The following is a 23,910-nucleotide window of genomic DNA, read 5'->3' as shown; positions in this document are numbered from 1 at the left end:
CAGTTCCTATTTGCCGCTGTTTATTCTCTGTATACAGTGAAACCCCTGTACGCGACGGATATGAAACACTGTAGCGTCAACAGTATATCGTAGTCTGAAATATGTCAACGAAGTTAATATTGTCTTATCTCGTTTAATTGTAATATTCAACATTTAGTAAACCGGTTTCTATTGCAGCAACAGAAACGTAAGTATTCGTCAATGTCTTATAAGATTTGCTTTTGTTTTAACCTGTTCTGTGCCACTTCTATAATCATTCGCTTACAATGTTTTTCTGCAGAAATCAACTGAACTGCCGAAATAATTTTAAACCAAGTCTCTGAAACTTACAAAAATACTGGCACGCGTATTCGCCTGGTTTCAATGCAATAATTTCTCGAGACGGTCGTCGTCTCATTGATCTGAACTTAAAGGTATTTCTGCCTCCGACATACATATATTCTTCTTAATAAACTATTATTTTTAACAGTGCAATAACCGTAGTATACTGATAAAACACTACCAATATAGCCTAATATTCCAAAACCGTCTCATATACTACAATGTGATGAAGGTAATTATTTCACTTTCAAAATGCTACTACAAGGTTTCTCACATGATTTACATATCGAATAAATAGGAAACGTTAACCCTTGCATATGAGATTCATTAATCCACCATTTCCTTTACGTTTCATTTTAATTAAATTCCATAAAGCTAATCCCGACACGCAACTCGTGATAGGAATAAGAAATAAGGATTACTGAATGCATTTGTAAAATCAGATGGTATATAAGGCACAAGTTATGTCTTGTATTCACACATTTGTCTAGCACTTCCAAAGATGTATTTAACAGTGTTTACAGTGTACTTGTTTATCTCAGTTGCGTACGCTCAATTCCCAAGGAGGTGCACGGATTCGGAATCACTGCGAGCAAGAGAGTGTTGCCCAACTTTCACCGACGATTCAAAATGCGGGGAAAGTTCGAATAGAGGAATATGCTCGCCAATCAACACGGCACCACTGGACCTAACACGAAATGAGGTATTGAGGCGAAATACTGTACAATAGGGTATAACTCTTATATCCCAGGTCCCCTAGCTGGTCTGCATGTTCCAATAAATACCTCGCGGAATATAGGCATAATAGCTTCTCTTATACGTCACATAAATATAATAGCATTTGTGATTAGACGCTAATTGAATATCCAATATTCCAAAACTCTTGTGGCCTGTTGCCCGCAATACGGTATTGAATGTTAATTTTATATTGTATAGGATCTAATACAGTTTTTCATTTTTTCTATGCAGACAATCCAATTGCTTTTGGACGACAGAGCATTCTGGCCGCGAGCTTTTTACGATCGTGCGTGTCGTTGTTATGGTAACTTCGATGGTTTAGATTGTTCGTCATGCAAGGCAGGTTACCAAGGAGATAATTGTGACGTCAGATCCGCCCTTAGGATCCGAAGAAACTTTACGTCGATGGATAAGACGGATATTCAGGTAAATCCAGTCAATTGATATATAGTATTGTGGGGAAAGATGGGACATCTTTTCATTTTGCTTTCTCGTTCCATTTGGTAGGACACAAAAAACGCTCAAAGAATCATAAAACTGTGTCCTTACAACTTCCATAGACCATTGTTAATTGTCTAAAACACGTTCAGGATATTTGGATATTATGTGCTAAAGGTGTCCCATTTCCCCCAATCTACTACATGTATTTTCTGATTGTAAAACTTTTTTCTGCAGAAATTCGTTACAATTCTTGACGAGTCAAAACGCGTCACGAGCAAAAATTACGTCATACTTGTGACGTCATACGATCGGATCCTTGCTGGAGAAGCTCCGGAGTTTCTTAATATCTCTGTGTACAACTTGTTCGTGTGGATGCACGCTTACGTTTCAAGGGATAACTTAGTCTTTCAGGATGACGTCATTAACAGGTGACGTCATTATACAAAACCGACTGCTTTCGTCACAAACTCAACTTTAGCGCCACTGCATCATATGCAAGAGAATATGCTGCTTGTGGGCGTGTGTGTCCCTGTTGAGTACGACACTTATCGGTAATTTTCACAACCCAGTGGGCACTTAAGCGTTGTCCAAAAACAGAACACTTGTGTTATATTTATAACGTCTATTAAACCCTCTCTACGCAATAATTAAAGTAAAAAAATCGTTCGTCAGCAGGTTATTCCCTGACGCAGATATAACTCAAGAAAACAGAGCTGAACTCGTCCGCGAACTTTTGAATGAAAACGTCAACCTTGACGTCACTGCTGACGTCGACTACGCTCATGAGGTATTATGACGTCACCCGTGATATATCCCGTGACACTGATCCTTGTTACGTCGTACAGGGACCAGCTTTTCTTCCTTGGCATCGATACTACCTGCTTAAGTGGGAACAAGAGCTGCGTGACGTAGTCGCCAATGACGTCACTTTTACCATTCCTTATTGGGACTGGCGAGATAATCAGGACTGTGACGTATGCAATGACGTAATGATGGGCGGAAATGACGCAGATAACGTAACACTTATCAGCCAGGGGTAGGAAACATTAAATTATTATCATGAAAATTAATTTTCATTAAATATTGATTTATCCAATTCGGGATTTTATGATTTGGCTATAGTTGTTTTATCTTTCGGCTTAAATTTATTTCGTGAACTACCTTCTAGGTCCCCGATTTCAAAATGGGAGATTATTTGCTCCAAAGGAAACGATTATATTGAAGGTGGGTCCCAATGTACAGGGGCATCGGAGGGGCCATTGCTTCGGAGTCCAGGAAACTACGATCCTACCAAGATTTCTGGCTTGCCTACGTCACAGGAGGTCGATGACGTCATAGTAATGTCAACAGCTTACGACACAGATGATTATGACGTAGCTGCGAATCAGAGTTTCCGGAATTTGGTTGAAGGTTTTGCTAATACCACCACTGGTGTCGCAGGTGAGCACAATAACATAAATATAACATTTATTTGTTTTAAATTTTTTGAATACTGTAACGAAGTTCAGATTAGGTAAAATAGACATGTGTTTATTCTTCGTTTACTACCAATTGGAACGATAATGAAAACAACGACCATGTCGCAGCCTACTGTATATTTTCTACTTTATTAAAATGTTTATACTTTTTAGATCCTTCCAAGAGTTATCTCCACAATGCGGTTCATCTTTTTATGAATGGGACAATGTCTGAAGTTGCTACGTCAGCAAATGATCCCATATTTGTGCTGCATCATGCTTACGTAGATAGTTTGTATGAGTTGTGGCTTCGAAGGCGAGGCATTCAAGGTAAAATTTATAAAAATTTTGCATTTAAACAGAAATAATTATACTTGTGCAGCTTTGCCACTATATAGTTGGCGAAATGGTAACATTTTTTTTATTAATGTTTGATATTAAAACCACTGTTTGCAAGCACATTATGTGGTCATGTATATACATAAAACAGACTTAAGCTTAAATAAGTCCTATATCTGCACTGTAATGTATGCGTTTAAACGATCATTTTTATCCAAATATAAAATATCAATTTCTTGTGCTTTTGGATAACTATATAGTTATAAAATTATTCACTTTTAAAAATATGACGCTGCTTCATCAAAACAAACTTTATCTTTTTTAGGCCGGTTTGACGTCACAGAAGGTGTACAGTTAGGTCACAGAGCCGATGACTTCATGGTTCCCTTCTTTCCGCTTGTTAGAAACCGAGCGGGTTTCGCTACCTCCACTCGGCTCGGGTACGTATACGATTACATGGTTGATGACGTCATTAACGACGTGGCGAGCGGTGACGGGTTAGCTGATGACGTCACGGACCCGCCGACGGGTGAATTCTCGGCTAGAACCAAATTTTTATTTCGCGCTTCTTCTGCGGGTGTGGGTTCAAAATTGGCCGCGTCTCGTTTCGCCGGAAGTAGAAACTCTCAACGCAACTTCCGGTCCCGCCCTCTGGGTGAAGGTGGGTTCACTTTAGAAGGGAATCTCCCTAACGTGGTACTCACTGCAGGCGAAAGTCAAATGTTGGTGGCCGAAAATAAGGGTGAGTCACTCCGAGTTTTAAACAAATTAAAAGGGAAATAATATTGGTTGTTTTAATTTTTAAGCTGCAGCCGTTGACGTCATTACGTTACCCACTACCGCCACCATGTGGGAGAAAGTGAAATCCTGGTTCGTGAACTTGGCCCGAGCGATTCGGAATATGACATCACGTCAAGTCACGTGGTTCGTGATCGTTTGTTTGCTGATAATGGCGGCGATGTGGGCGTTCGCTTGTCTTTGTCGTTCTCGAAGATCCAGAAAACGTCATTGCTGTTCGTCTATGACGTGTCGTTGTTGCTATGACTACGGGATGCAAGATGGGGAGGAGGTCGCGCTTCTGGAGACCAAAAGTGATGTCATAGTGAAGGGAAAAGTGATGAAAGCGAAAACCTACATGTGATGACGTCACTGTCTATTCCTGGTGACATCAATGCGTAACAGAATCCTATACTTGATCATTTTAGGAGATATATCTATTTTCAGTGTTTCCCGTTTTATCTTGTAAATTGAATCTGAATAAAAACTTCTGTGCAACTCTATGGGAGTATTTATTTAAACCTTTCCAACGCATTAAGAGCTCGGTCGTTTATAATTTTGTCTAAATTATTAAAAGCGAAGCATTGATTCAACCGTCCACTAGGTGGTGGTACGGAGTTTTATACCAATAGTCCGCCGTTATAATTTTTCGTCATTTATCAATGAAGTATAAATGTGTTCTAACATACATAGAATAGTAAGACACCATATAAACAACGGTCTTCTGGGTGCGTTAGGTAACAAAACACATTGCATTTTAAAAGGAATATGTAAATCCAATACATACCGCTGAGGTTTGCGTGGGTTCGAAAACTATCGCGGTAACATTTGCATACAAATTTTTTCTCCCCATAACAGTAGCTTGTTACTGATTTCCACGGAGATGCATTTGTTTATACCACAACGTCAATGTCACATTTACATGTTACGTTCAATGTGATGTAAATAGTCGTTCGGTAGAAACACCTCGGGCAGTGATATATTTCAGATATACAAGTGTGCTGTAACAAGGCGTTGGCCTTTGTGTTTATTTACATCTTTATAATGGTCATAGCAAAACACTCCTTTTCAGATTAAAATACAAGTATTGATAAACTCTTAATAAAAACAAAATTGAGCCTAAGTTTATTTATAATACTTCACACGTGATATCATGTTTCTAAATTTAATATCGTCTCGTTCATATGACCTCTAGTAACCTATAAGCCGGGTTTTTCTGTTAAGATTGTTTGTTTGCAATGCTACGTGTATCTAGCCGTACTGGTTTATGCTTTGAGAGAATTGGTTTTAGGTGGTTTTACAGCTATTTTATACTTGTTTCGCGGTTTAGAAATTTATAATGCTGTTGCTACCAAGCATACTATACTATATAGTATTCTATACTATAGTACTGTGTGGTAAGATGGATACCGTTAGCACCAAAATTCCATATTTCCTGGTCGTGTTTTAAACAATTAGCAACGCTCTTTTAGAGTCGCGTGGCTACGGCAATATAATTCTATAAATATTCTTTGTTTACTGGCAAATGGAACGATAAAAGAGAACCATAAAAGCATGTCCTATCTTTCCCCACCCTACTATACAAGTATATAAACCTCGCTCCAAGTAAACTCACAAAACACAAAATTATGTTTTCGGACTTTTAAGCTGGCGAACCCGCAACGTTTCTGTTCAACAATAATCGTTTAATTAATAACGCGACGAACAATTAAAAAGGAACAATGGGGAATTATCCTTACGTTGAAATTAAAACAAAGATGATTATGACGTCACATGTAGCACCACGAACGGAAATAATTATCTCAAACCGATTGTTTCAAAACAATAATGCTCTTACTGTGAAGTAATAAAGTGGTTTAATTAAACGCGGAAAAGTGTCGATCGAGTTCATTGTGTTTAGACATTTGTTTGTTGTATATGACGTCATAATAGCATGTCAGCATAAATAAAGGATGGCTTCCACACCCGATTGACTCGTGGTGATTTTTTTCGAAAGTGTCATGACGTCACTTCGTTCTTCTCCAAAACGAATTTCTGAAAAATATTTTGAACGATTTTGTTTTTTTGATAAATGATTGAGACCTCTTGCGGCCGGGCAACGGCAGACGTTATACCACAGGCATCTTATGTATTACACAGCATCGTGCGCGCTTTACAACTTTCGAAAAAGCTGTTTGATGTAAAAAAATAAAAAAAATATTTTTATCTTACGTTTTCCAAAATCAATATCGACGTCACAAATCTTTTTGTTTTTCTTCACAGACTTCGACCAAACTGCCACTAAGAGTCGCCCACGAGTGACCAAGGGTTGGGGAACTTTCCGCAGGGTTATCTCTTTGTCATACCTCACTGATGACGTCAGCTTTTTAGGTGACGTCTTCTTTTTAATTCTTGGTGAGTTACCGTCCGGGTCTTCAAGTATTCTGCATATTTAATATAAAGTATTGTAGGGTAAGATGGATATTGTAATTATTTTTCGTGTTTTTAAATAATTAACAATGCCCTTTTAGAGTCTTGAGCATATACGGTAACATAGTTTAAAATATTCTAGTTGTCCCGATAAAAGAAAACGAAATCATGGAACATATACACGATCAACCTACTATATATTTACAATGAGACTAAACCACACCGGTTTTATTTTATTATTGGTTTAATTACGTCATGTTAATGACGTCATCAGTGGAAACAGCGCCCATACACGTTTACATTGGGCTATATAACGAAACAGCGCCCATGCACGTTTTGTATATTGGGCTATATAACGTTAATTTTTGCCCAACCTAATTTCAATACAAAACAGCATGTAAAGTAGCAGCCAATCGATAAAGGAATAAACTCTCGCGCCCTGTCCTGGTGCGAGACACCTAAACCCGGAATTTAGGAATACTTCCTGTTTTATTTCAAATTGCATACCAAGTATGCAACAATATCTCTTTAATCTATACCGTAGTAATCCCAATTCGGCGTCCTCAGCCACAATAATCCCTCAAGGCGCATGCAATGAAAATAACTTCGTTCAACGACGCCACATAACAAAACACCCGATGTCACTTCACCCTTCCAAACCAACCAAATAATAAACAACGGCAGCTGTTACAGTGATACACATTTAACCTTTCATCCTAATTCAGCAACAGCACACACATATTACTGTCGACGCCTAACCGTTGCAACCGAGCCAAGCATAACTTGGTCATGGTGAACCCTAATAATGCAAATAATGCTTCTAAACGACCACATTGACCGAGGAGCTAGGATTCCTCGTAACGTACCCACCATCGAATAAGCAATGTCTTTATATGGCAATCTGTTGCAGCTTGTTTGTTTTAAATGTAATACACGCACCACGGGCAGAATACAGTGGCGCCAATACATGAAATGTATCTACTGAAAAAATCCGCGACATGTTGTCTTATACAGTAACAGCTGAGTCAATAAATGAGAATAAACCTAAACTGCTCACAAGTCAAAACTCCTATTGATGCAATACAATCTTGAGGCTTAAACAATAACCCGTATGTATAGGTACTTACACTTTCACGTATATTTTCGATGTATCTGAACTTAGTCCTTCCACCGTGCCTACATGAACACCGAAATCGCAACAATTTTCAACATTCGTTGTTGTTGTTGAACACCAAAACTTTACTTTCAAGCTGCATAGGGTAGGGGCGCCCTTTAGTGACCGACTTCCGTTTAAAATCACGTGATCTTTGCCCCACTAAAAATAAATATCAAATTGTAAAAAATGACGTAACATTATACGTCATCCAAGACGAATATTATATTGCGGTATTCCAATAATAAAGTATTGTAATACTAGTTAAAACATTATCAATTATATTTTACGTCATCAAAAATTCCCACATAAGATTTCACTTCACACGTCATTAATCACAGCATACGTCATCGTCACGTCATATCACATCGAGTAACCACTCGCGGCGAACAATTTATCAAAAGTTGTGAAACCAGTCGTTGTATTAGCGAGGTCATAACTTAATTAAACATCCCGCAAGTTAATTTATCCCGTCACGCACGGTTGGGTTCCAGTCACGTGGTACGCGGTCTAGTCACGACTTAGTAAACATCCCGAGGCGCAGTTGCATAAAAACTTTACCATATACCTTCACAGTGGATCCTGTCCTACTGGTTTCTTTCGTCTCTTGCTGTATCACAATTTCGTCTTCTTTCACATCTTCGGTTTTTTCTATGACGTTATCATCACTGACGTCATTGGTTCGTTGGTCCACCGCTTTCAATCCGACATCTGTGTCCGAAACTTTCGAATCTTCCAGAACTTCTTGTGTTTCTTCCACGATTTCATTTTTAGCTTCCGTAGTGACGTCACGGTTCTGCTTGTTTGATTCTGACGTCACAATCACGTCTCTTTTCGCGTTTTCGTGTCCTTCGGTGTCTGTGGTGCAAATCTGTCCCATTGCCAACGCTGTGTAACTGCTTGCATTGTTAGAATCACAATAACCATTCACCGCATTCACTGTGACGTAGGCAGGTTCGTTACAGGAAACAACCAACGTATTATGTGGGGATGAGTCGCTCTGTGACGTCACAGTATCGTTTGTTTCGTTTGCTGACTGCAGGTTGACGGTGGTCACGTGACTTGTTGCGTCACCTTGCGCTGGATAATCAGCCACTGTTACGTCAACGATAACATTGTGATTGTCGCTTGTTTCAACAGTTACATTCTCAGTGCTCGAGTTTATTATGACATCACAGTGGCTATTATCATCAGACGCTTCGTCTGTTTCACTCTGCTCCTCACTACTGCTCCCGTTATTCTCTTTCTTTATCTCCTCTTCCTCTTCTTCCTCCATGATCGTGTCCATGGTGGGCGATCTTGGAATTCCTGGGTCTTCATAATTCACAAACTCCTTTCCCACCAGCAACCCACTTTCAATGATCCCATTGTTTATCAACATTTCAGATTCCATTGATAAAAGTTGCTGTTCATACACCACGTCATCGTCGTTCTCTCGAACCATCTTTCCCCCGCCGCTGTCGACGTCACAATGAAGAGAAGTTCGCGTCGAAACTTCGCTATTCGCGTCGTCGCCGATTTCTGGATTACCCGTCACGTGATTGCGCCGTACTTCGTCGAAAATGGGTCGCCCATTGTTCTCCATCCGCGGCCCTGTGACGTCAGGTGACTGCTCTGATTGTGACGTTTTATTTGAACTGGTTGGGAATTCAGTTGAATCGGTCGCACACGAATCAGTTTCGGAAGGTGTCCATTCTGAATGTGACGTTTCGGTCGAACAGAGTTCAAAATCAGATGAATCGCTCATACACGGATAGTCACCAGCTTCACTTCCCGAGTTCGAAACTCTAGTTTTTAAATCCTCGCCAACAGAACTGTCGATTCCAACAGACTCGAATCTCTCAACTGCGTCACAATTAAAATCGCGTTGCTCCCCCACGTTCAGATTATTTGCGTCTGTGACGTCACATGTGACATTCTCGCAGTCTCTTGTTACGTCACAATTACTACCACGAGCCTTTGAAATGATTCGTTCCACAGTCGTCGATATTCTTCGCGATATTGAGTTAACTCTGTCTTTCAAACCTATTTAAACGTGACAGACTGTCAGAGACGACAATTACACATAATGACGTCATAATAGTTGTTAATATGACGTAATAAACCAAATACCTTCTTTGTTCTCTTGCTTCTTTTCGTTTTGTTCATCAGAATCGGTAACCTTCCTGAAACACAACTAGTTAAGCTACCGCAACAACACAAGCTACACAAAACATTACCTTTTATTAGCAAGCACCGTGTCGCTAGCAATCGAAGCGGCAATGTACGCCAAACCAGCGTAAATCAGCAAAGATACGGTTCTCTCTGCTACAGCCATCGCATGTTTCGATCGTCGTCCAGTTTAAGGAAAACAAACTGCTTTATACAAGGACCAAGTTAATTAAAATCGTTTTCTTAGGACCCCCGACCTCGCAGGTGCGGAAATACTCGCCCAAAAATTCGCATGTAAGCGGACGAAACTTTAGCACTCACAGTATGACGTCATCAAACCGCAATTAGTGACGTCACAGCCTTGAAATAACTCCGACCTGCAAAAGTTTCTCTCACCTCTACAATGCAGTTGCCGAATTCGTAGCATCAGTATGATGTCACAATGCACAGATATATACGTGGCAATGCCGACGTTTCCAGGTTGCGCAAATTCCGCGTAACCGGGCAAGCGACCTTCTATCACGTGACCAATGATAAGTAATCGATTTGGAATTGAAATTTAATCCGCCATTCCAAACGAAATGGTTCGTGTCCCTTATTTAAATAAAGTGTTTTTAAACGCACAACGTTCAATGCAAAATCAATGCATCTTTCAGTGAGCGCAACTTGACTTAACGTTGCGACGTTTGAGATTTTTTTCAATTTCCCACGTCACAATCGCTGTATGACGCATTAATCAACGTCTGTAGTGGACCGCAACGTCACACCTTACGTTGTCACTGATTTGTTTTCATAATATATATCACAACCTCTTTGCATGCGGGGCAATTGTATATATTTTGTTAAGCGCGGGCCCATCGTAACTTTATAAACCGTACATTGTATGCCAATAGACTTTGTGTTACATAGTAGTATAAAATAAAATAGATACTGTTGGCACATAATAGCCCATATTTACTAATGGTGTTTTTACCAATTTACCACGCTCTTTTTTGAGTCGTATAAAAGGGTACGATAATATGACCCTGTAAATATTCTTTGTTTACTACCAGCAATTTAGAGCGATAAAACAGAATGTACCATCTTAACCCAGTCTACTCAAACTTCACTTAGAAAGGGCCGTGAAGGGAAAACATATTGAGAAAATACTGCTGTAAAACCGCTAACATTAGCCTATACTTATTTTAAGGTAAAATTCGCTTGATAATTATAGAAAATGTTAAGCAATTCACTAAATATGAATATAAGAAATAGCCACACCCACAAATGTGTGGCTTATAAGTTATTTCGGCAAGTAAGCCACCTCGGGCGTACATGGCGGGAAACTGATTTCCCAAAATAGCGGTAAATTTACAAACAATCGTTATTGCCACCTAACGACATGATTACGAGACTCGGTGGTTATTGTTTGCTAGCTATGATATAGGTTGCGGATAATTTTAGAGGTGGGCAGGAAGCTGTTGGCGCTACGTGTCTTTGCCGAGCCTCGTGAGAGTACTTCCATTTTAAATAGAATTTGGCGGACGCTTGTACGCGTAAGAACATTCCTTATGCCTATGGTGAGGTTTATGGGTAAGATTATGACGTAACAATAACAATTGTAGAAATGTAATTTGTGTGGGTGGGGCATAAACACGTCAGCGCTCTGTGATTATGACTTCACAGTGACTGTAATCTACAGCTTATCGATCTGGAACACAGCGACGTCTGGAATCGCGAACAAACAACTACAAGCCTCCGATGGCGGCTGAAACAATAGCGACTGTGACGTAACAATACAGTCGCCAGGTGAACAATCACGGCAGGTTCGGCAACAGAAACGGATGCTATCACTATCCTTAGATCTGTATCGAAACGAGGTTTCAAAAACCAGACCCTCGAAAGCATTATGCGCGAACAATACGCCTTGTGAGTCGCTTAATACGCGGTGGCGATGTGTACCTCCGCGACTGTGACGTCATATAAACAAATGTAACGTCATATAAACAAGGTTTGATTTTCGCGGCTTGTTTGCGCGGAAGTTCGGCTTCGCTGCTCAAACAATCTTAGTTGGACTGTGGCGAAATCCGGATGGGAAATCTGGCGAAAATCCCGACGAAAGGGCTTAAGATTGTGGGAATAAACTAATTTACCAAATCGTAGCTACACCTGTGTGGGGGATAAAATAGGGCATTCATGTGATACAACATTTTGGAATTTCTGCTGGAATTTGAGAAAGTGCCTCCACCATTTCGCGTAACTTGAATTATTTTACATTTCATTATTAAATAATACCGATCCAAAAATAGTAATACGCGAATATTTTTGAATAAAATATTTCAACATTTTTTCGTGATTTTCCAATAACTCAGTGTTAATTAATTAAAGATTAAAATTAACTTCAATATTTGCAACGATTTGTTGGAGCCTTAGTTTAATATTCAATAACTGGTTTATTGAATTTAAGCTAACTCGTCTCATATACATATAGTAGAATGGGGAAAGATGGGGCACATTTTTAATTTATTTTCTCGTCCCATTTGGTGGTAAACAAAGAACACTCAAAGAATTATAAAACCGCATCCTTACGACTCCTATAAACCGTTGTTAATTGTTTAAAATACGATCATGATATTTGGATATAATGTGCAAAAAGTGTCCCATCTTCCCCCTGTCTTATAAATATATATTATCCTTACGCTTCAAAAGAAACACATTTGTCTTTTTTGAGGAGAACAGTTCTTGGAAGTCGCGAGTTTTTAAACAAAGCCAACAAAGATATATTATGACATGCTATTGAAAAACTTCACTTGACGTAATCAATCTTCCAGCGTTTGCGTAACGGAACCTTTCAAGTTCGACCGACAAACTGAGAGAAAAAGAAGAGAATGATGAGAAAAAGGGACCAGTTTAGAAGATGCATGCCCTTGTGCATGGTTAAAACGAGTCATTGAGATACGAGCAGTGCAGACGAGCTGTTAAGTGCTTTCGCATTGCTGGAATACTTGAGGATTTGGATAGAATTCATATTCGCTGTGCATCTGCTTTTACTCGGCCATAACACGTACTTCGTAATAGGTAAGTTAATGTATTACATTTTATATAGTAGGGCATGGAAGGAACACCTTTAGTACATACTTGTGTTTTAGACATCTAGTAACGGTCTAAAAAGTCGTAAGGATGCGTTTATAATTCTTTGAATTTCCTTTGTTTACTACTGAATGGGACAAGAAAAAATGTGAACAGGTTTCCCTAACCTTTCGTTTAGGACACCTTTTCGTTTAGTTTTCTCTTTCCATTTGGTAGTAAATAAAGAGCATTCAATGAATTATAAAACCGTATCCTCACGACTTTCACAGACCGTTGTTAATTGTTTAAAACACTATCAGGCTATTTGGATACTATGTATTAAAGGTGTCCCATCTTCCCCCACCCTACTATACCTGTGTTTAAAAGGGTGTGAATCCGTAAAGCGTTGTTAAAATGTTGACGAACTTCTGTTACCAGCATGGTTTTAGTGATTTACAATACGATCCATTGTGCGAAATGTATAAAACTCGATCCTGTTTGTTTTGATGCGTGCGTCACAATGCCGAAGCCGTTAGGGTAGTGACGTCACAATTCCTGATTTGCGACATCTTGAACCTCATCGATGTTTCCTGAAATGATATTCATCAGAAGTTCGCGTGCAAGGGGTTTGACGTGAAACATTTCGGTCAATTACGCTCGCCATGTCTGTCTGTGCTACAATTTGTCTTCTATTGCCTTAGCACGTTTTCCAGCTGGTCCGTATTTAATATACCTCGTAATGTAATAGTTTCGACGATTTTATTCGGTACTGCACATGCACAATAGCACACGGTAAAAATTCGAAGGTCGGAACAAATATATCGTCACGACACTGGGACCGCATTCAATAAGGGTGAAGCAGGTGCGGTTCATCTGCCGTTTCCGTTATATTTAGGACCAAGTTTCATGTGTGTCCTGAATAGTCGAACGTGTGATAATGTGTTGTCGTTTGACTTTAAATGCATTTTTTGTTTTTTAAATCTGTCAATAAGTCTGAAAAGTTCCGCAAATTAATTAAATTTATTTTGCAACGAAAGTCAAAACTGCTGATTTTCCAAAATAGCCGACGCGTGATAAACCCAACGTCGGCTAAACCTGTTGTTTCGCTTCTTTCGTGATAGAAGAAGCATGGAGGTCTGTCACGTAATAAAAGTAAACAATCGCTTCAATTTTGTAAACACTGAGCCGTGTGTGTATGATTTGAAATAAATACGTTTTGTCCATTATATGTCGTGACTGCACGACCGACTGCGTCCCCTGAAAAGCTTAATCCGTCAAAAATATTTGCAACCGACTTTCCGCTTCACCGAGTAAAGCCGTGCCGAGGCAGAAATCGACGCCCCAGAGGACAACGATGTTTGGTTGTTTTTTAAAACGAAAAAAAAATTTGCGGTTTTATTGAATTTTAAAACGTAAAATTATTACTGAAAAATAGCAAGGGAATGTCGAAGTTCAAAGACCATCAACGTCCTTAAGATTGAGATCTATTTAGAATAGATTGGTCTATTATGTGACCCGCTCTGTTATCTTGATGCGTCGATTATCCACCGCAATATAATATCTTGGGTATAACTGTCACAAATGAATCAATTGCTCGTTTATCGTATTATACTCGCTATACTTTTATGTTTATGTTATGTGGTTACTTTGCGGTAATGGTATTTTTATATAAACTCAGTATAACTACGTGGATAAAGGGCTAGAGGTATTAATCTGGTAATTGTGAAACAGGTTTAGGCGGTCCGCGATCTGTTTACCCAAGCTATTAAAAACTAAGAAATATAAAAGTTAAAAATCATTATACTTAAAAAAGTGTCGTTAACTGTATTACTTAACACGCGAATAAACTTGAAAATGCGGTGTGCAAAATTGCTAAGTGCAACTTTATAAAAATAGTGTTCAATATGAGAATTTAAATGTTTCGTGACCGTAACAAATTTAAGAAACTATATATAAGTACATACTTGTAAGTATACTTATAAATCTGCCACACGGGAATTTATTACGAGATAAATATTTAAAGCTGTACAGGTAAAAACATTTAAAATGCGCACTGTATCTGGAATTTATTGTATTGCACTTTAATAACAGATACTATACTTCGCATTCGGTTGCACTGTATAGTTATTGGTGGCTAAATATCAGTGTACAAATCTACTCATATAATAAACTTGTCACAACAAGTTATTGCGACCCATAATTTAGTGATATGTTTTTAAACATTGACAGACAGAACGACTGTACTGCGAGCCACCGTAAAGTAAAGAGTTATATACTTATATACGAGGGGCCATTAACGTAAAATATTTTGAATTAAAACGCACAGGTTGACGACGCGTTGATGGATTGCATTCCTACTCTGCATAGCAGAATCCCTGAATCAATGACTTTTGAATAGCAAGGCTTAGATTTGTAATAACAGTTCTGTTACACCAACTGCAGCATTGTAATCGTACAAAATCTAGTTTCGGATTTTGTTCTTTCTGCAATTTTCAACAGTTTAACTTTTTCTTTGACATGAACTTTCGCTGCGATTAGGCAGTCGGTGCTAAGCTAAAGGTGGGGCCACACATAGCGTACTTAATTCAATATTGTGTAGGCCAAGAATGTACTTCAGCTTGTCTTGCCTATTTGCGACCGCCCATCATAAAAAATATGAATTAATTTTGGTTACGATCTTCAAGTCTTGTATTTACATGCCATTACATGGGTAATGAGCCAGTTTTGATTCCATGACATGACTTTCTAAACTCATATATGAATCGTTCCTTAAAATAATGTAAATTTGAGAAAAACATGCTGATGGTTTTGCATGCCAAGCTTATAACTTGCACGCGATAATTTCATTCTCCAGCAGAAGGCTGTTATTCCCCACTGAGCCCTGCATTATCCTATAATCTAAAGGTATTAGGTTTGGTACCAAGCTCCTACCACTGTCCTATTGCAGATGCCATTTGGGATAAGATCGTTGTAGCGTATAGTGTTTCGAATAACCGTTTAAGAGGGGTATACTTATAGCGAATTCAATATTGGTAAAATATTCCTGTTGGGAATGTTAAGGTATTATGTTCAATACCATTTGTTTTTGAGTCTAAGTTAAGAAGTATTAGGTCGTTTACAAATAAAATTTCGGTCGCCATTGCAAAATATGGATATATCGTCGTTACTTTATAGATTTATGTTTCGTTCTGGTTTGATATTATCTTTCAATGCGACAGCAGCGGTTTGTTGGTTATTGGAACGAAAGTTCCGGACATGCGTTGAGCTATTGATGTTGCAAATAATGCAACAAAATGTTGATGTCGCAGTTCACACTGCTTGGTTTCAATGTAAATAGCCCATGTCAGTTGGACCGGATATTTTAGTCATTTGTATTGAATACAGTTTGGAAACAGCGCGTGCTAAAACCTGAATCAACACTTGCCCTTATAGAACTAAGGCCAAATGTGACGCCATTCATGTCACTTTAGTTTTCGCTGCGCTGAAAGATTTTTTCGACAGATAAGCTGTACTTAAATCTTTAAAGCAATGTTAAACTGAATTGGTTTTTAACTTGCTTTTTTTGTCCTTGGCCTATGCTACAGAACAATGAGAATATATGGCCAGTGTTTAACTCTGTTATGGTAAAACTATAAACATTACACGGATGCCCTGGAAGGGGTTAAGGGAATTCGATATTGTAAAACGTTCTTTCAGGAAGTTATTTAATGCATATAGGGAAACATTACGTATTGTGTAGACGCACCACTTGTAAGTCAAATCGGGTCGGAATACATGAGGTTCTAGAACTGAAACTCCTCTTGGTCTATACTGTGACTCATTTCGAGTCATTTGCGTGGATTTTGTTGTTTTGTATTCTTTTTCAACAGCGTGGTTGTGCGTCCGTAGTCTTGTGGCGTTATAGAGCTTAGAACTTCACGGTCACTTCGTCCGGACCTTTTAGGAATAGTTCCTTCATTTCATGCTCGGTGGTCCATATTTTAGATAACCGAGTTTCACTACCGTGAATACGGAAACGTATAATTGCGTCCCCGGTTAAAAAAACAACTTTCGATTTCTATGAGCAAGTATATAAGAGATAAATGTAAACAAATTCTATCATTAATCAATTTACCGGCGAAGATGTTGGATTAAAGTATAATGGTCAATCGTTGGAGGTTAGTAAAATAAACCATATATGCAGATTTAATTCTAGGTCAGGCGGTTATGTACGGTATACGTCAATTAGTTATATTCGCTTGTCAATCAAAACTCAGTCGGGCACCGTAAAAATCGTTTTTAGCAGGAAATTAAAATTTCACAGTGGCCTGGCAGAGTGGCAGGGCTGCTAGGGCGTAGTAATTTTAACTTAGGTCCGTCGTTTACCTGCTCTTGGCTGCGTAGGTGGTAAGGAGAAATCGGGGTGTTTGCCTACCAAAAAAACGTTGTAAAATTGCGTAACGGCAATTTTTAAATCCATTATTCAGGTTTTGAACGTGTGGTTTTCTTTTTCTTGGAAATGGTGTAAAAAAAAGATGACGCAAGAAAGCACACACGCTTACGTTTTATAAGATAGGGTCGAATGGGTAAAGACCCAGACTAGGGAGTATAGTACTAACTTGAAATAGGAATAGGGTATGTATTCATGCTTTATCTTTTGGTATATTGCATTGTACTTAGTCGTTAGTATGGTAGTCTATTTGGTTTGTCCCAGCATGCACATTCTTTTTAATCTGGATGCTGGGGAAATTTATTATCATTGAGTTAGTATGTATGCTATTATTTTTTAACTCTTTGTTTTTTCAGTGAAGTGCTAAAATGAAAAGTGAGGCAACGGAACTGAACCGCAGAGAACCAGAGAAGTTCGGTTGTATTTATAAACTGACACACAACATGCGATTGGACTCATTGGCGTGCTGCAATCCACAACAACGCAGATTTCTAGGAGATGATATGAGCCATTTATCTTCAGAGTAAGTTGGCTGAATAACATTGCCCGAAGGTCTTTAGCGTTACATGAACCACTGAAACCAATCTTTTGTTAAATGCAAGATATACTAAAATTTGGTATGTTGTCTAGGGTAATTTAAACAGAATAGGCAATGATCTTAGATAACATTGCCCGGAGGTCTGAAGTGTAATGCCAAGCCACTAAACCGACGTTTTGTAAATTATAAGACATAGTCTACTAAAGATTGGTTTTATATCTTAAACACACACAATTTATATGTCATTTGTTTGCTGTATGCTTATTATTAAGCCACTATATAGGTACATGTAACATAATTTTTTATTTGTGTGCGTAATTAGAGTAACAAAGATTGTAATAATGCAAAGAAATGCCATATTGCGACCTAATGTAAGTCGTTTATGATACTCCATGATTAGAAACCTAATTCTTGCCTATTATATTCTAAACTGTCAACACAACAGTCTTTTAGAATCATTTAACAAAGTTTAAACTTTCCATACATCATAGTTCGTGGCAGCGTGTATATAAATAATTACCTTCAAGTAATTTACGATAATTGTCCATGGTTGTAAAACTGATTATCCTCATCTATTAAGAGATTAATAGGCGGAAAGCCGGAAAGTCAATGTTTGAGCTTATCTTGTCTTGGGGCATTATTATTATATTTCTTGGTGCAGCTTTTATTTTTTAATTAGGTCATTTTTGGTGAAAGTTTTTAACCTGATATGAGTCGTGAAATATTTCATGTAGGAATATTTTATTTTGAGTTTATAAATTGGTTTGTTGGTAAAATAAAATGTAGGTCACATTGCAAAATATGGATATTTCATGACTTAGGGTTTATGTGTTTTTTCAATTTGATCTTAGTTATTACATATCTATATTTTTCATGTTTTTACAGACAGAAAGATGTAGAAGTCCCAGGAAGCCTCCAGTTATCTTCGGAGGAACGAGATCGAAAAGGGATGTGCGGGCCAATCCCATGGTCCATCCTTCCTATTCTTCTCAGCATAACTTCTTGCATTGGTTTTACTTCAACGTGAGTTATTTATCTTGGCAACTGGCATGAGCACATCTTTAGTGCAATGGTGTGTAAAACCACTAATGTATTGGAGTCTGTCCTACCCTGTGTTCAGAACATAACTTGAATTCCTTTATTTACGATGGGTCTCTATATTTTTTATTTTATATGCTTTTATATCTGTATTGTCGCAGCAACGGTTGACACATTCTTTTCATATAATTTATTGCCACACTTTTTAGAAACGAAGCAATTCTGATTGTAGTTATCGAAAACCACACAATTAGGAGTGCGTATTGGCCATTGTTGTAAGTTTATTGAAACCTGACTCATTGTATAAGCAATTGGTTTATTCTTTATTGTCCCACATGCACCACACATTGTTAAACTTATCAAAAGAAGAGTGTTTACTTTTTCACCCACGCACATTTTTTTTCTTTCTTTAGATACTTCTTCGCAAAAAACAACTGCCACACTGAGAGATGGATATTCCCGTACCTCAGGTGGGTGGGAGTTCTCATATAAACCATAAATTATAACAAATATCTACAAAGCCACAATATCATGTGTTGTGCAACACCTGCAAAGTCATACACACATGATTAGACACAGATAGGTGTTATGTTAAGGAATATTTTCCAAAAAAACAATGTTAAAATATATTTGTTAAGAGGCAATGCAGTATTAGTTTAATCGCTAATGGTTGGGGCCTTCGCAATATTTGAATACGTTACTTTATTTGCTAAATTCACAGACAAACTGCTGCACACACAGGATGTACCTATAATTAATGATCTGCCGTCAACACTTTAAACATTTTGTTTGACCTGGCGTTGGCATTGTAATGACTCATAGGACCAAAATAAACTATTTTGTGGACACAGCTATTTTATTTCCTAAAATACAAGATACTAACTAGTAACTACTACACTGCGATATATAAATTTTAATTTTAAAATATATGTTTGTTTGTTTAATTTAGATGCAGATCAAAGCTTATTGATATATAATTTAATTTGTGTTATCCAAGAATGTATATAATTAAATTATATATATATATAAATATATATAAATGTCATAAAAAAATATATATATATTTCGTGCTTTTTACTTGTTTAAAATGATTATAAACACATGGCTCGTCTTTTATCTGCATTTTAGCCACAGACCACAGTGTATTCTTTCTAGTTAATATAAGGGAATTTCTATTGTTAGAATGTAGGTAAGAGTTGACGCATTACTCAAAACGGTATTAGGTTTAAGTTCAGTACTCAATCACTCATTCTATTTATATTTCAAACAGTTACACGGGCACAGAACATCCGGAATCCATGATATTTGGGCTCATACTTAACATTGAAGGTTTCTTTGGTAAGCTATGACGAGATCGTTACATCTTAATGTACAATTGTAATTCACATACTTAGTCTCCAAAGCCCAGATTGCAAGTTACCATAATCAAATATATTGTTTTTATGTGATTTTAAATTTCGACTGTTTTCATTACGACAGATACTTCAAAACTTTGTATTCAAAATGTGTTGTCAATAAAACATGAATAAAATTCCTTTAAAAAAGTTTTTTTTTCAGTGTTCACTTTTGAATACAAGCATCGGATACTAAATCAACAATTTTTACCATGCCCGTGTAAATAATGAAGTTTAAAACCATTTAGGCATGACCATCGTGTTTCTTGCTTGGAGGTATTTCCGCCACATGGGGCAGCGTGGAGCATTAAACCGAATCACAGTGCTGTTCGGAATGCTTAGTTGTTTCGGAGTTATCTTGGTTGGGAACTTTCAGGTTTGTGTTGTTTAATAAAGCACTTTAACTTTGTGTCGGAAAACTGGCACTTTTGTTTAACAAAAAGAAAAAGTTTTAATTTGTTTAATAATTTTAAAGGGCATTTCTTCCATAAAACACACTGGGTTTTTGATTAACTTTTCATTGTGTTCATGTGGTTTAAACTGCTTTATGGTTTGAACAAACATAGTAATAATGTTCAAGTATGTTGGTGAGGTTATATAAGGTTAGTATGTGCTTATACAGCATGTAGGGCGTAGGGTATCCCTGGTTATAAAACTCTTTGAAATCTTTTGTGTATGTTGGCAGAAGCATAGAGCTAAGTGGTTAAGTAATAAAGTACTTGCGTGTTGCTAAGTCTCAACAAGGTTTAGAGCACAGTTGTTTATTGTTCTATTGAATTTTAATCTTCTTAAAAAAATAGGTTTTGTATCATTTGCTGAACAATTTTATTGCAAAAGTAGAATAAAGATATGGTTGAACTTCCTGGAACTGGCCTTAATTTATATATTTTACATATATTTTATTTTAAAAAAGAATAAAATGATTTCAATGCTTCATTTACGCTGTAAAGAAATTTCCCACACTAATGTTTACCTAGGTGTACATAATGTTGATATAGTGCCACTGCCACTAACCCTATACACTGTGTTCATATCAGGTTTCCAAAGCCAAGGTACCTCACTACACTGGTGCTGGTTTAGCATTCATTGTTGGCACGCTGTATGGGGTCACGTCCTGCATATTATGTCGTCGGGCTCTGCGTGCTGCAGATCCACCCATGCGATTCGCCGGCTGCATAATAGCTGCAAGACTGGCTACAGCTGTTGTTATGGTCTCTGCAGTGATATGCTGTAAGTTGTGCCATATGTTTATTTAGGGATCTGTGTTTGAGCATTGTGGTTGAAGTTTCAAAATATCCAAAGTCTAAAAGAGCATACTAAACACATTTGAACATCTTTATCTGAATACAAATGTTGGTATAGGTTGTTATTTATTCCACAATAAATGAAATGGGTTCTACAGCATGGCATGTCAGAGGACCTTATATGAAGGAAACAGTTTGTCTATTCTATTAATAATTATCCAGATGTATTTTAGGACCTGGTCTACATTTTGTTAAGAATAATAAAATGTATTGCATATTCTGTGTATGTAGCAGTCTTATGTTTTTATTTCTTTCTACAGTAACTTGCATTGGAATATATAAGAAGATGGCAAATGGAGTGGGAACCTCTGTAAGTATTTTAATACTTTACACAGTAATGTATGGATTTTAAAATTATGCACATTTTGAGAATGTGTCAAAAGTTACCTTAATGTTACAATAATGTAACAAAAAGTTTTAGCAATGGCTGTGTAAAACATTTTTGCTTCTCAAACTTTTAGTCTTAGTTCATTTAAAATTTAATATCAAGTTGTACTATTTAAAAATGATCAGTGCATAATGTTGATTTTATAAAGTGACATGAGTGGTAATTTATAAGCTGGCATGAATTTTTTGAAACAGAAAACCTGTGTTATAAAGAATGTCATTGTCCCACTACAGTATGACAAATTAGTTACATTAACTCTTTACATTCTTTCATCTTTTCTATTTTCCATGCAGGAATACATTAGAAACATGTCCCTTATAATGCCCAATGGTTCGTGCCAAGAACTTCTCCAGCTCATTCCTACGCATGTGAAAGTGATTGATTTGTTCGGCTCGTTGACAGAGTGGCTTCTTACTCTCTGCGTCCTTGTATGTTTGAGTCTCTTCGCATACGAGTTTAAAGTAAGTGTCATAACATATTGTCTGTCATCAGTTTTGAGCATGTTTGTTTTATCTATTTGAACTCAGAAACAAATCATAATAACTCCTAGACCGGAACTGGCTGGTTTATTTATTCAAAGTTATTTAGACAAGTTTTTTTAACGGTGTATCATAAGGTGCAGTTTTTTAAGGATATAAAAAGCTTGTAACAGCCCTTGAGAGTTTAAAAAGCTGCAAGATTGCGTCAATTGTGAAGACAATTTCACTACATTGACAGCGATATTTCTCAGCAAAACGTAGGCATCAAATTTTGTCTCAACAAAATCTTGGATGACCTTGTTAAAATATAGTTACATATTACAGTTATAGCCATTAAACAGAGACTCCTTGATTAATGTGGGGATGCAGTATACTTTGGCAAAGACACCAAGCAATAGGGTATAAGACGTGTTAGGTCTAAAACTGTGGTGTGAAATATATGTTTTCAAAAATTTGGGTGACATGTTACTTGGCACGCATACATTCCTAACATTTTCCTATAAGCAAAAAATCTATTTATTACACCTCCTTTTCACTAGGCGTTTAAATCTGTTAAAGTCACTCTACTGACACCCAATGGTCCAATGCACACCAACAATAATTGCTGCCAAAAGAAGACGACGCATCAAACTATCACCCCACCAATTCACAGCCCCGATGATGGAACGCAGATGCTACTGCCCCCTTGTGGAGTTCCTGAACGAAGAATTTGCGAAACGAGTAACAGTCGAGTGGATGTATGCGACAATGTAAATAGCAACTCAAGTATTAGTTTCCAAATGATAACTTTGTCACGTTCTTTACCAAATCTTCCAAATGCCTCGTAACACAGTAGCGTTTTTATTTGCTCAAGTGTTCCTCCTGCATTCGTTTAGATTTTGATTTCTTCTATATATTGCATATTAGTGGTTCCCAAACTTAAAATACTCTACTATAATATTTAAAGTACTTGGCACTCAGGAGCTACAGTTTTGAGTAGGGAATTTTTCTCCTCTATTTTGCTTGAATTTTAATAAAGGTTATACAAAATGGGTCCCAACTAAAAGTACCTAATATACAACATTGGGAATACTTGCCATAGTTTGGGAACCATTGTTGTTTTAATGTCTACTTGTAAGCCCAACGCTGACCACTTTCAAGTGCCTCATGCACAATTATTTGCAAACTGTCACAAATGTCTTTTAGCAAGAAACAAGTGTCTTATATTATGTCCCATATTACACTATGCAATTTCGAGCTATGTGTACACAGATATCTTCCTTGTTTTCCACTTATAAATGCTGTATTGCAACTTAAATGCAGGAGGGGTACCTGTATTTGTTCCCTTTTGTTTTCAAATTTTTTATACTCGCCAAATTTTTGTACAATGCACTATTCGCCCGATATGCGATGAAATATTTCACTCATTGTTAGTATTACCTTGTCATAATGGATGACATACCAAATATGTATTGTTCTATTTTCTTCAACCTATTTCTGTGTCGTATAAATTCGAAATAAAACTTT

The 23,910-nt window shown here is 37.4% G+C and overlaps 3 protein-coding genes across 8 annotated transcripts; 2 read left to right on the top strand and 1 right to left on the bottom strand.

Moving 5' to 3' along the window:
• The first annotated feature begins 775 nt into the window (after positions 1-775).
• On the top strand, positions 776-4,574 carry LOC149727181 (tyrosinase-like). 2 transcript variants are annotated; one of them, XM_089889728.1, is made up of 9 exons: positions 776-1,024; positions 1,291-1,485; positions 1,735-1,928; positions 2,176-2,287; positions 2,346-2,536; positions 2,669-2,940; positions 3,132-3,287; positions 3,622-4,038; positions 4,103-4,574. In XM_089889728.1, exons 1-9 carry the CDS (start codon positions 824-826, stop codon positions 4,435-4,437), a joined length of 2,073 nt encoding a protein of 690 aa, XP_089745854.1. In that variant the 5' UTR covers positions 776-823; the 3' UTR covers positions 4,438-4,574. The 2 variants fall into 2 exon arrangements, with proteins under 2 accessions (XP_089745854.1, XP_089745853.1); XM_089889727.1 differs by having other exon boundaries at positions 2,173-2,287.
• Positions 4,575-5,737: 1,163 nt separating this feature from the next.
• Positions 5,738-9,967, bottom strand: LOC149727180 (uncharacterized). Its single transcript, XM_089889726.1, has 6 exons — positions 9,855-9,967; positions 9,748-9,800; positions 8,204-9,660; positions 7,610-7,797; positions 6,285-6,496; positions 5,738-6,107 (listed from the first exon to the last, which is right to left on the bottom strand). The coding sequence occupies exons 1-6, from the start codon at positions 9,950-9,952 to the stop codon at positions 6,010-6,012; spliced, it is 2,106 nt and encodes a 701-aa protein (XP_089745852.1). The 5' UTR covers positions 9,953-9,967; the 3' UTR covers positions 5,738-6,009.
• Positions 9,968-12,682: 2,715 nt separating this feature from the next.
• Positions 12,683-23,720, top strand: LOC149727179 (transmembrane protein 150A-like). Of its 5 annotated transcripts, XM_089889741.1 has the most exons (12): positions 12,705-12,843; positions 17,301-17,381; positions 17,562-17,576; positions 17,620-17,786; positions 18,687-18,824; positions 19,253-19,309; positions 20,110-20,177; positions 20,482-20,609; positions 21,271-21,463; positions 21,798-21,847; positions 22,219-22,386; positions 22,944-23,720. In XM_089889741.1, the coding sequence occupies exons 4-12, from the start codon at positions 17,632-17,634 to the stop codon at positions 23,229-23,231; spliced, it is 1,245 nt and encodes a 414-aa protein (XP_089745867.1). In that variant the 5' UTR covers positions 12,705-12,843; positions 17,301-17,381; positions 17,562-17,576; positions 17,620-17,631; the 3' UTR covers positions 23,232-23,720. The 5 variants fall into 5 exon arrangements, with proteins under 5 accessions (XP_089745864.1, XP_089745867.1, XP_089745865.1 ...); XM_089889739.1 differs by lacking the exon at positions 17,562-17,576 and having other exon boundaries at positions 17,301-17,448; XM_089889738.1 differs by lacking the exons at positions 17,301-17,381; positions 17,562-17,576 and having other exon boundaries at positions 12,683-12,843.
• Positions 23,721-23,910: the final 190 nt, after the last annotated feature.

The sequence above is a fragment of the Ciona robusta genome, chromosome 12, assembly GCF_009617815.1.
Source record: "Ciona robusta chromosome 12, ASM961781v2".
Taxonomy (NCBI): Eukaryota; Metazoa; Chordata; class Ascidiacea; order Phlebobranchia; family Cionidae; genus Ciona; species Ciona robusta.
The sequence above is the reverse complement of the archived record's forward strand: the minus strand, read 5'-3'. Positions and strand labels throughout refer to the sequence as shown.

Excerpts from the sequence above, each read along its gene's own strand:
- LOC149727181 (XM_089889727.1), top strand. The coding sequence starts at position 824 with ATGTATTTAACAGTGTTTACAGTGTACTTGTTTATCTCAGTTGCGTAC. Across the intron at positions 3,288-3,621 it reads TCGAAGGCGAGGCATTCAAG|GCCGGTTTGACGTCACAGAA; the intron begins GTAAAATTTATA and ends TATCTTTTTTAG. Across the intron at positions 4,039-4,102 it reads GTTGGTGGCCGAAAATAAGG|CTGCAGCCGTTGACGTCATT; the intron begins GTGAGTCACTCC and ends TTAATTTTTAAG.
- LOC149727180 (XM_089889726.1), bottom strand. The coding sequence starts at position 9,952 with ATGGCTGTAGCAGAGAGAACCGTATCTTTGCTGATTTACGCTGGTTTG. Across the intron at positions 9,801-9,854 it reads ACGGTGCTTGCTAATAAAAG|GAAGGTTACCGATTCTGATG; the intron begins GTAATGTTTTGT and ends GTTGTGTTTCAG. Across the intron at positions 7,798-8,203 it reads GGACAGGATCCACTGTGAAG|TGGGGCAAAGATCACGTGAT; the intron begins GTATATGGTAAA and ends ATTTATTTTTAG.
- LOC149727179 (XM_089889738.1), top strand. The coding sequence starts at position 17,632 with ATGAAAAGTGAGGCAACGGAACTGAACCGCAGAGAACCAGAGAAGTTC. Across the intron at positions 17,787-18,686 it reads ATGAGCCATTTATCTTCAGA|ACAGAAAGATGTAGAAGTCC; the intron begins GTAAGTTGGCTG and ends ATGTTTTTACAG. Across the intron at positions 19,310-20,109 it reads TGGATATTCCCGTACCTCAG|TTACACGGGCACAGAACATC; the intron begins GTGGGTGGGAGT and ends TATTTCAAACAG.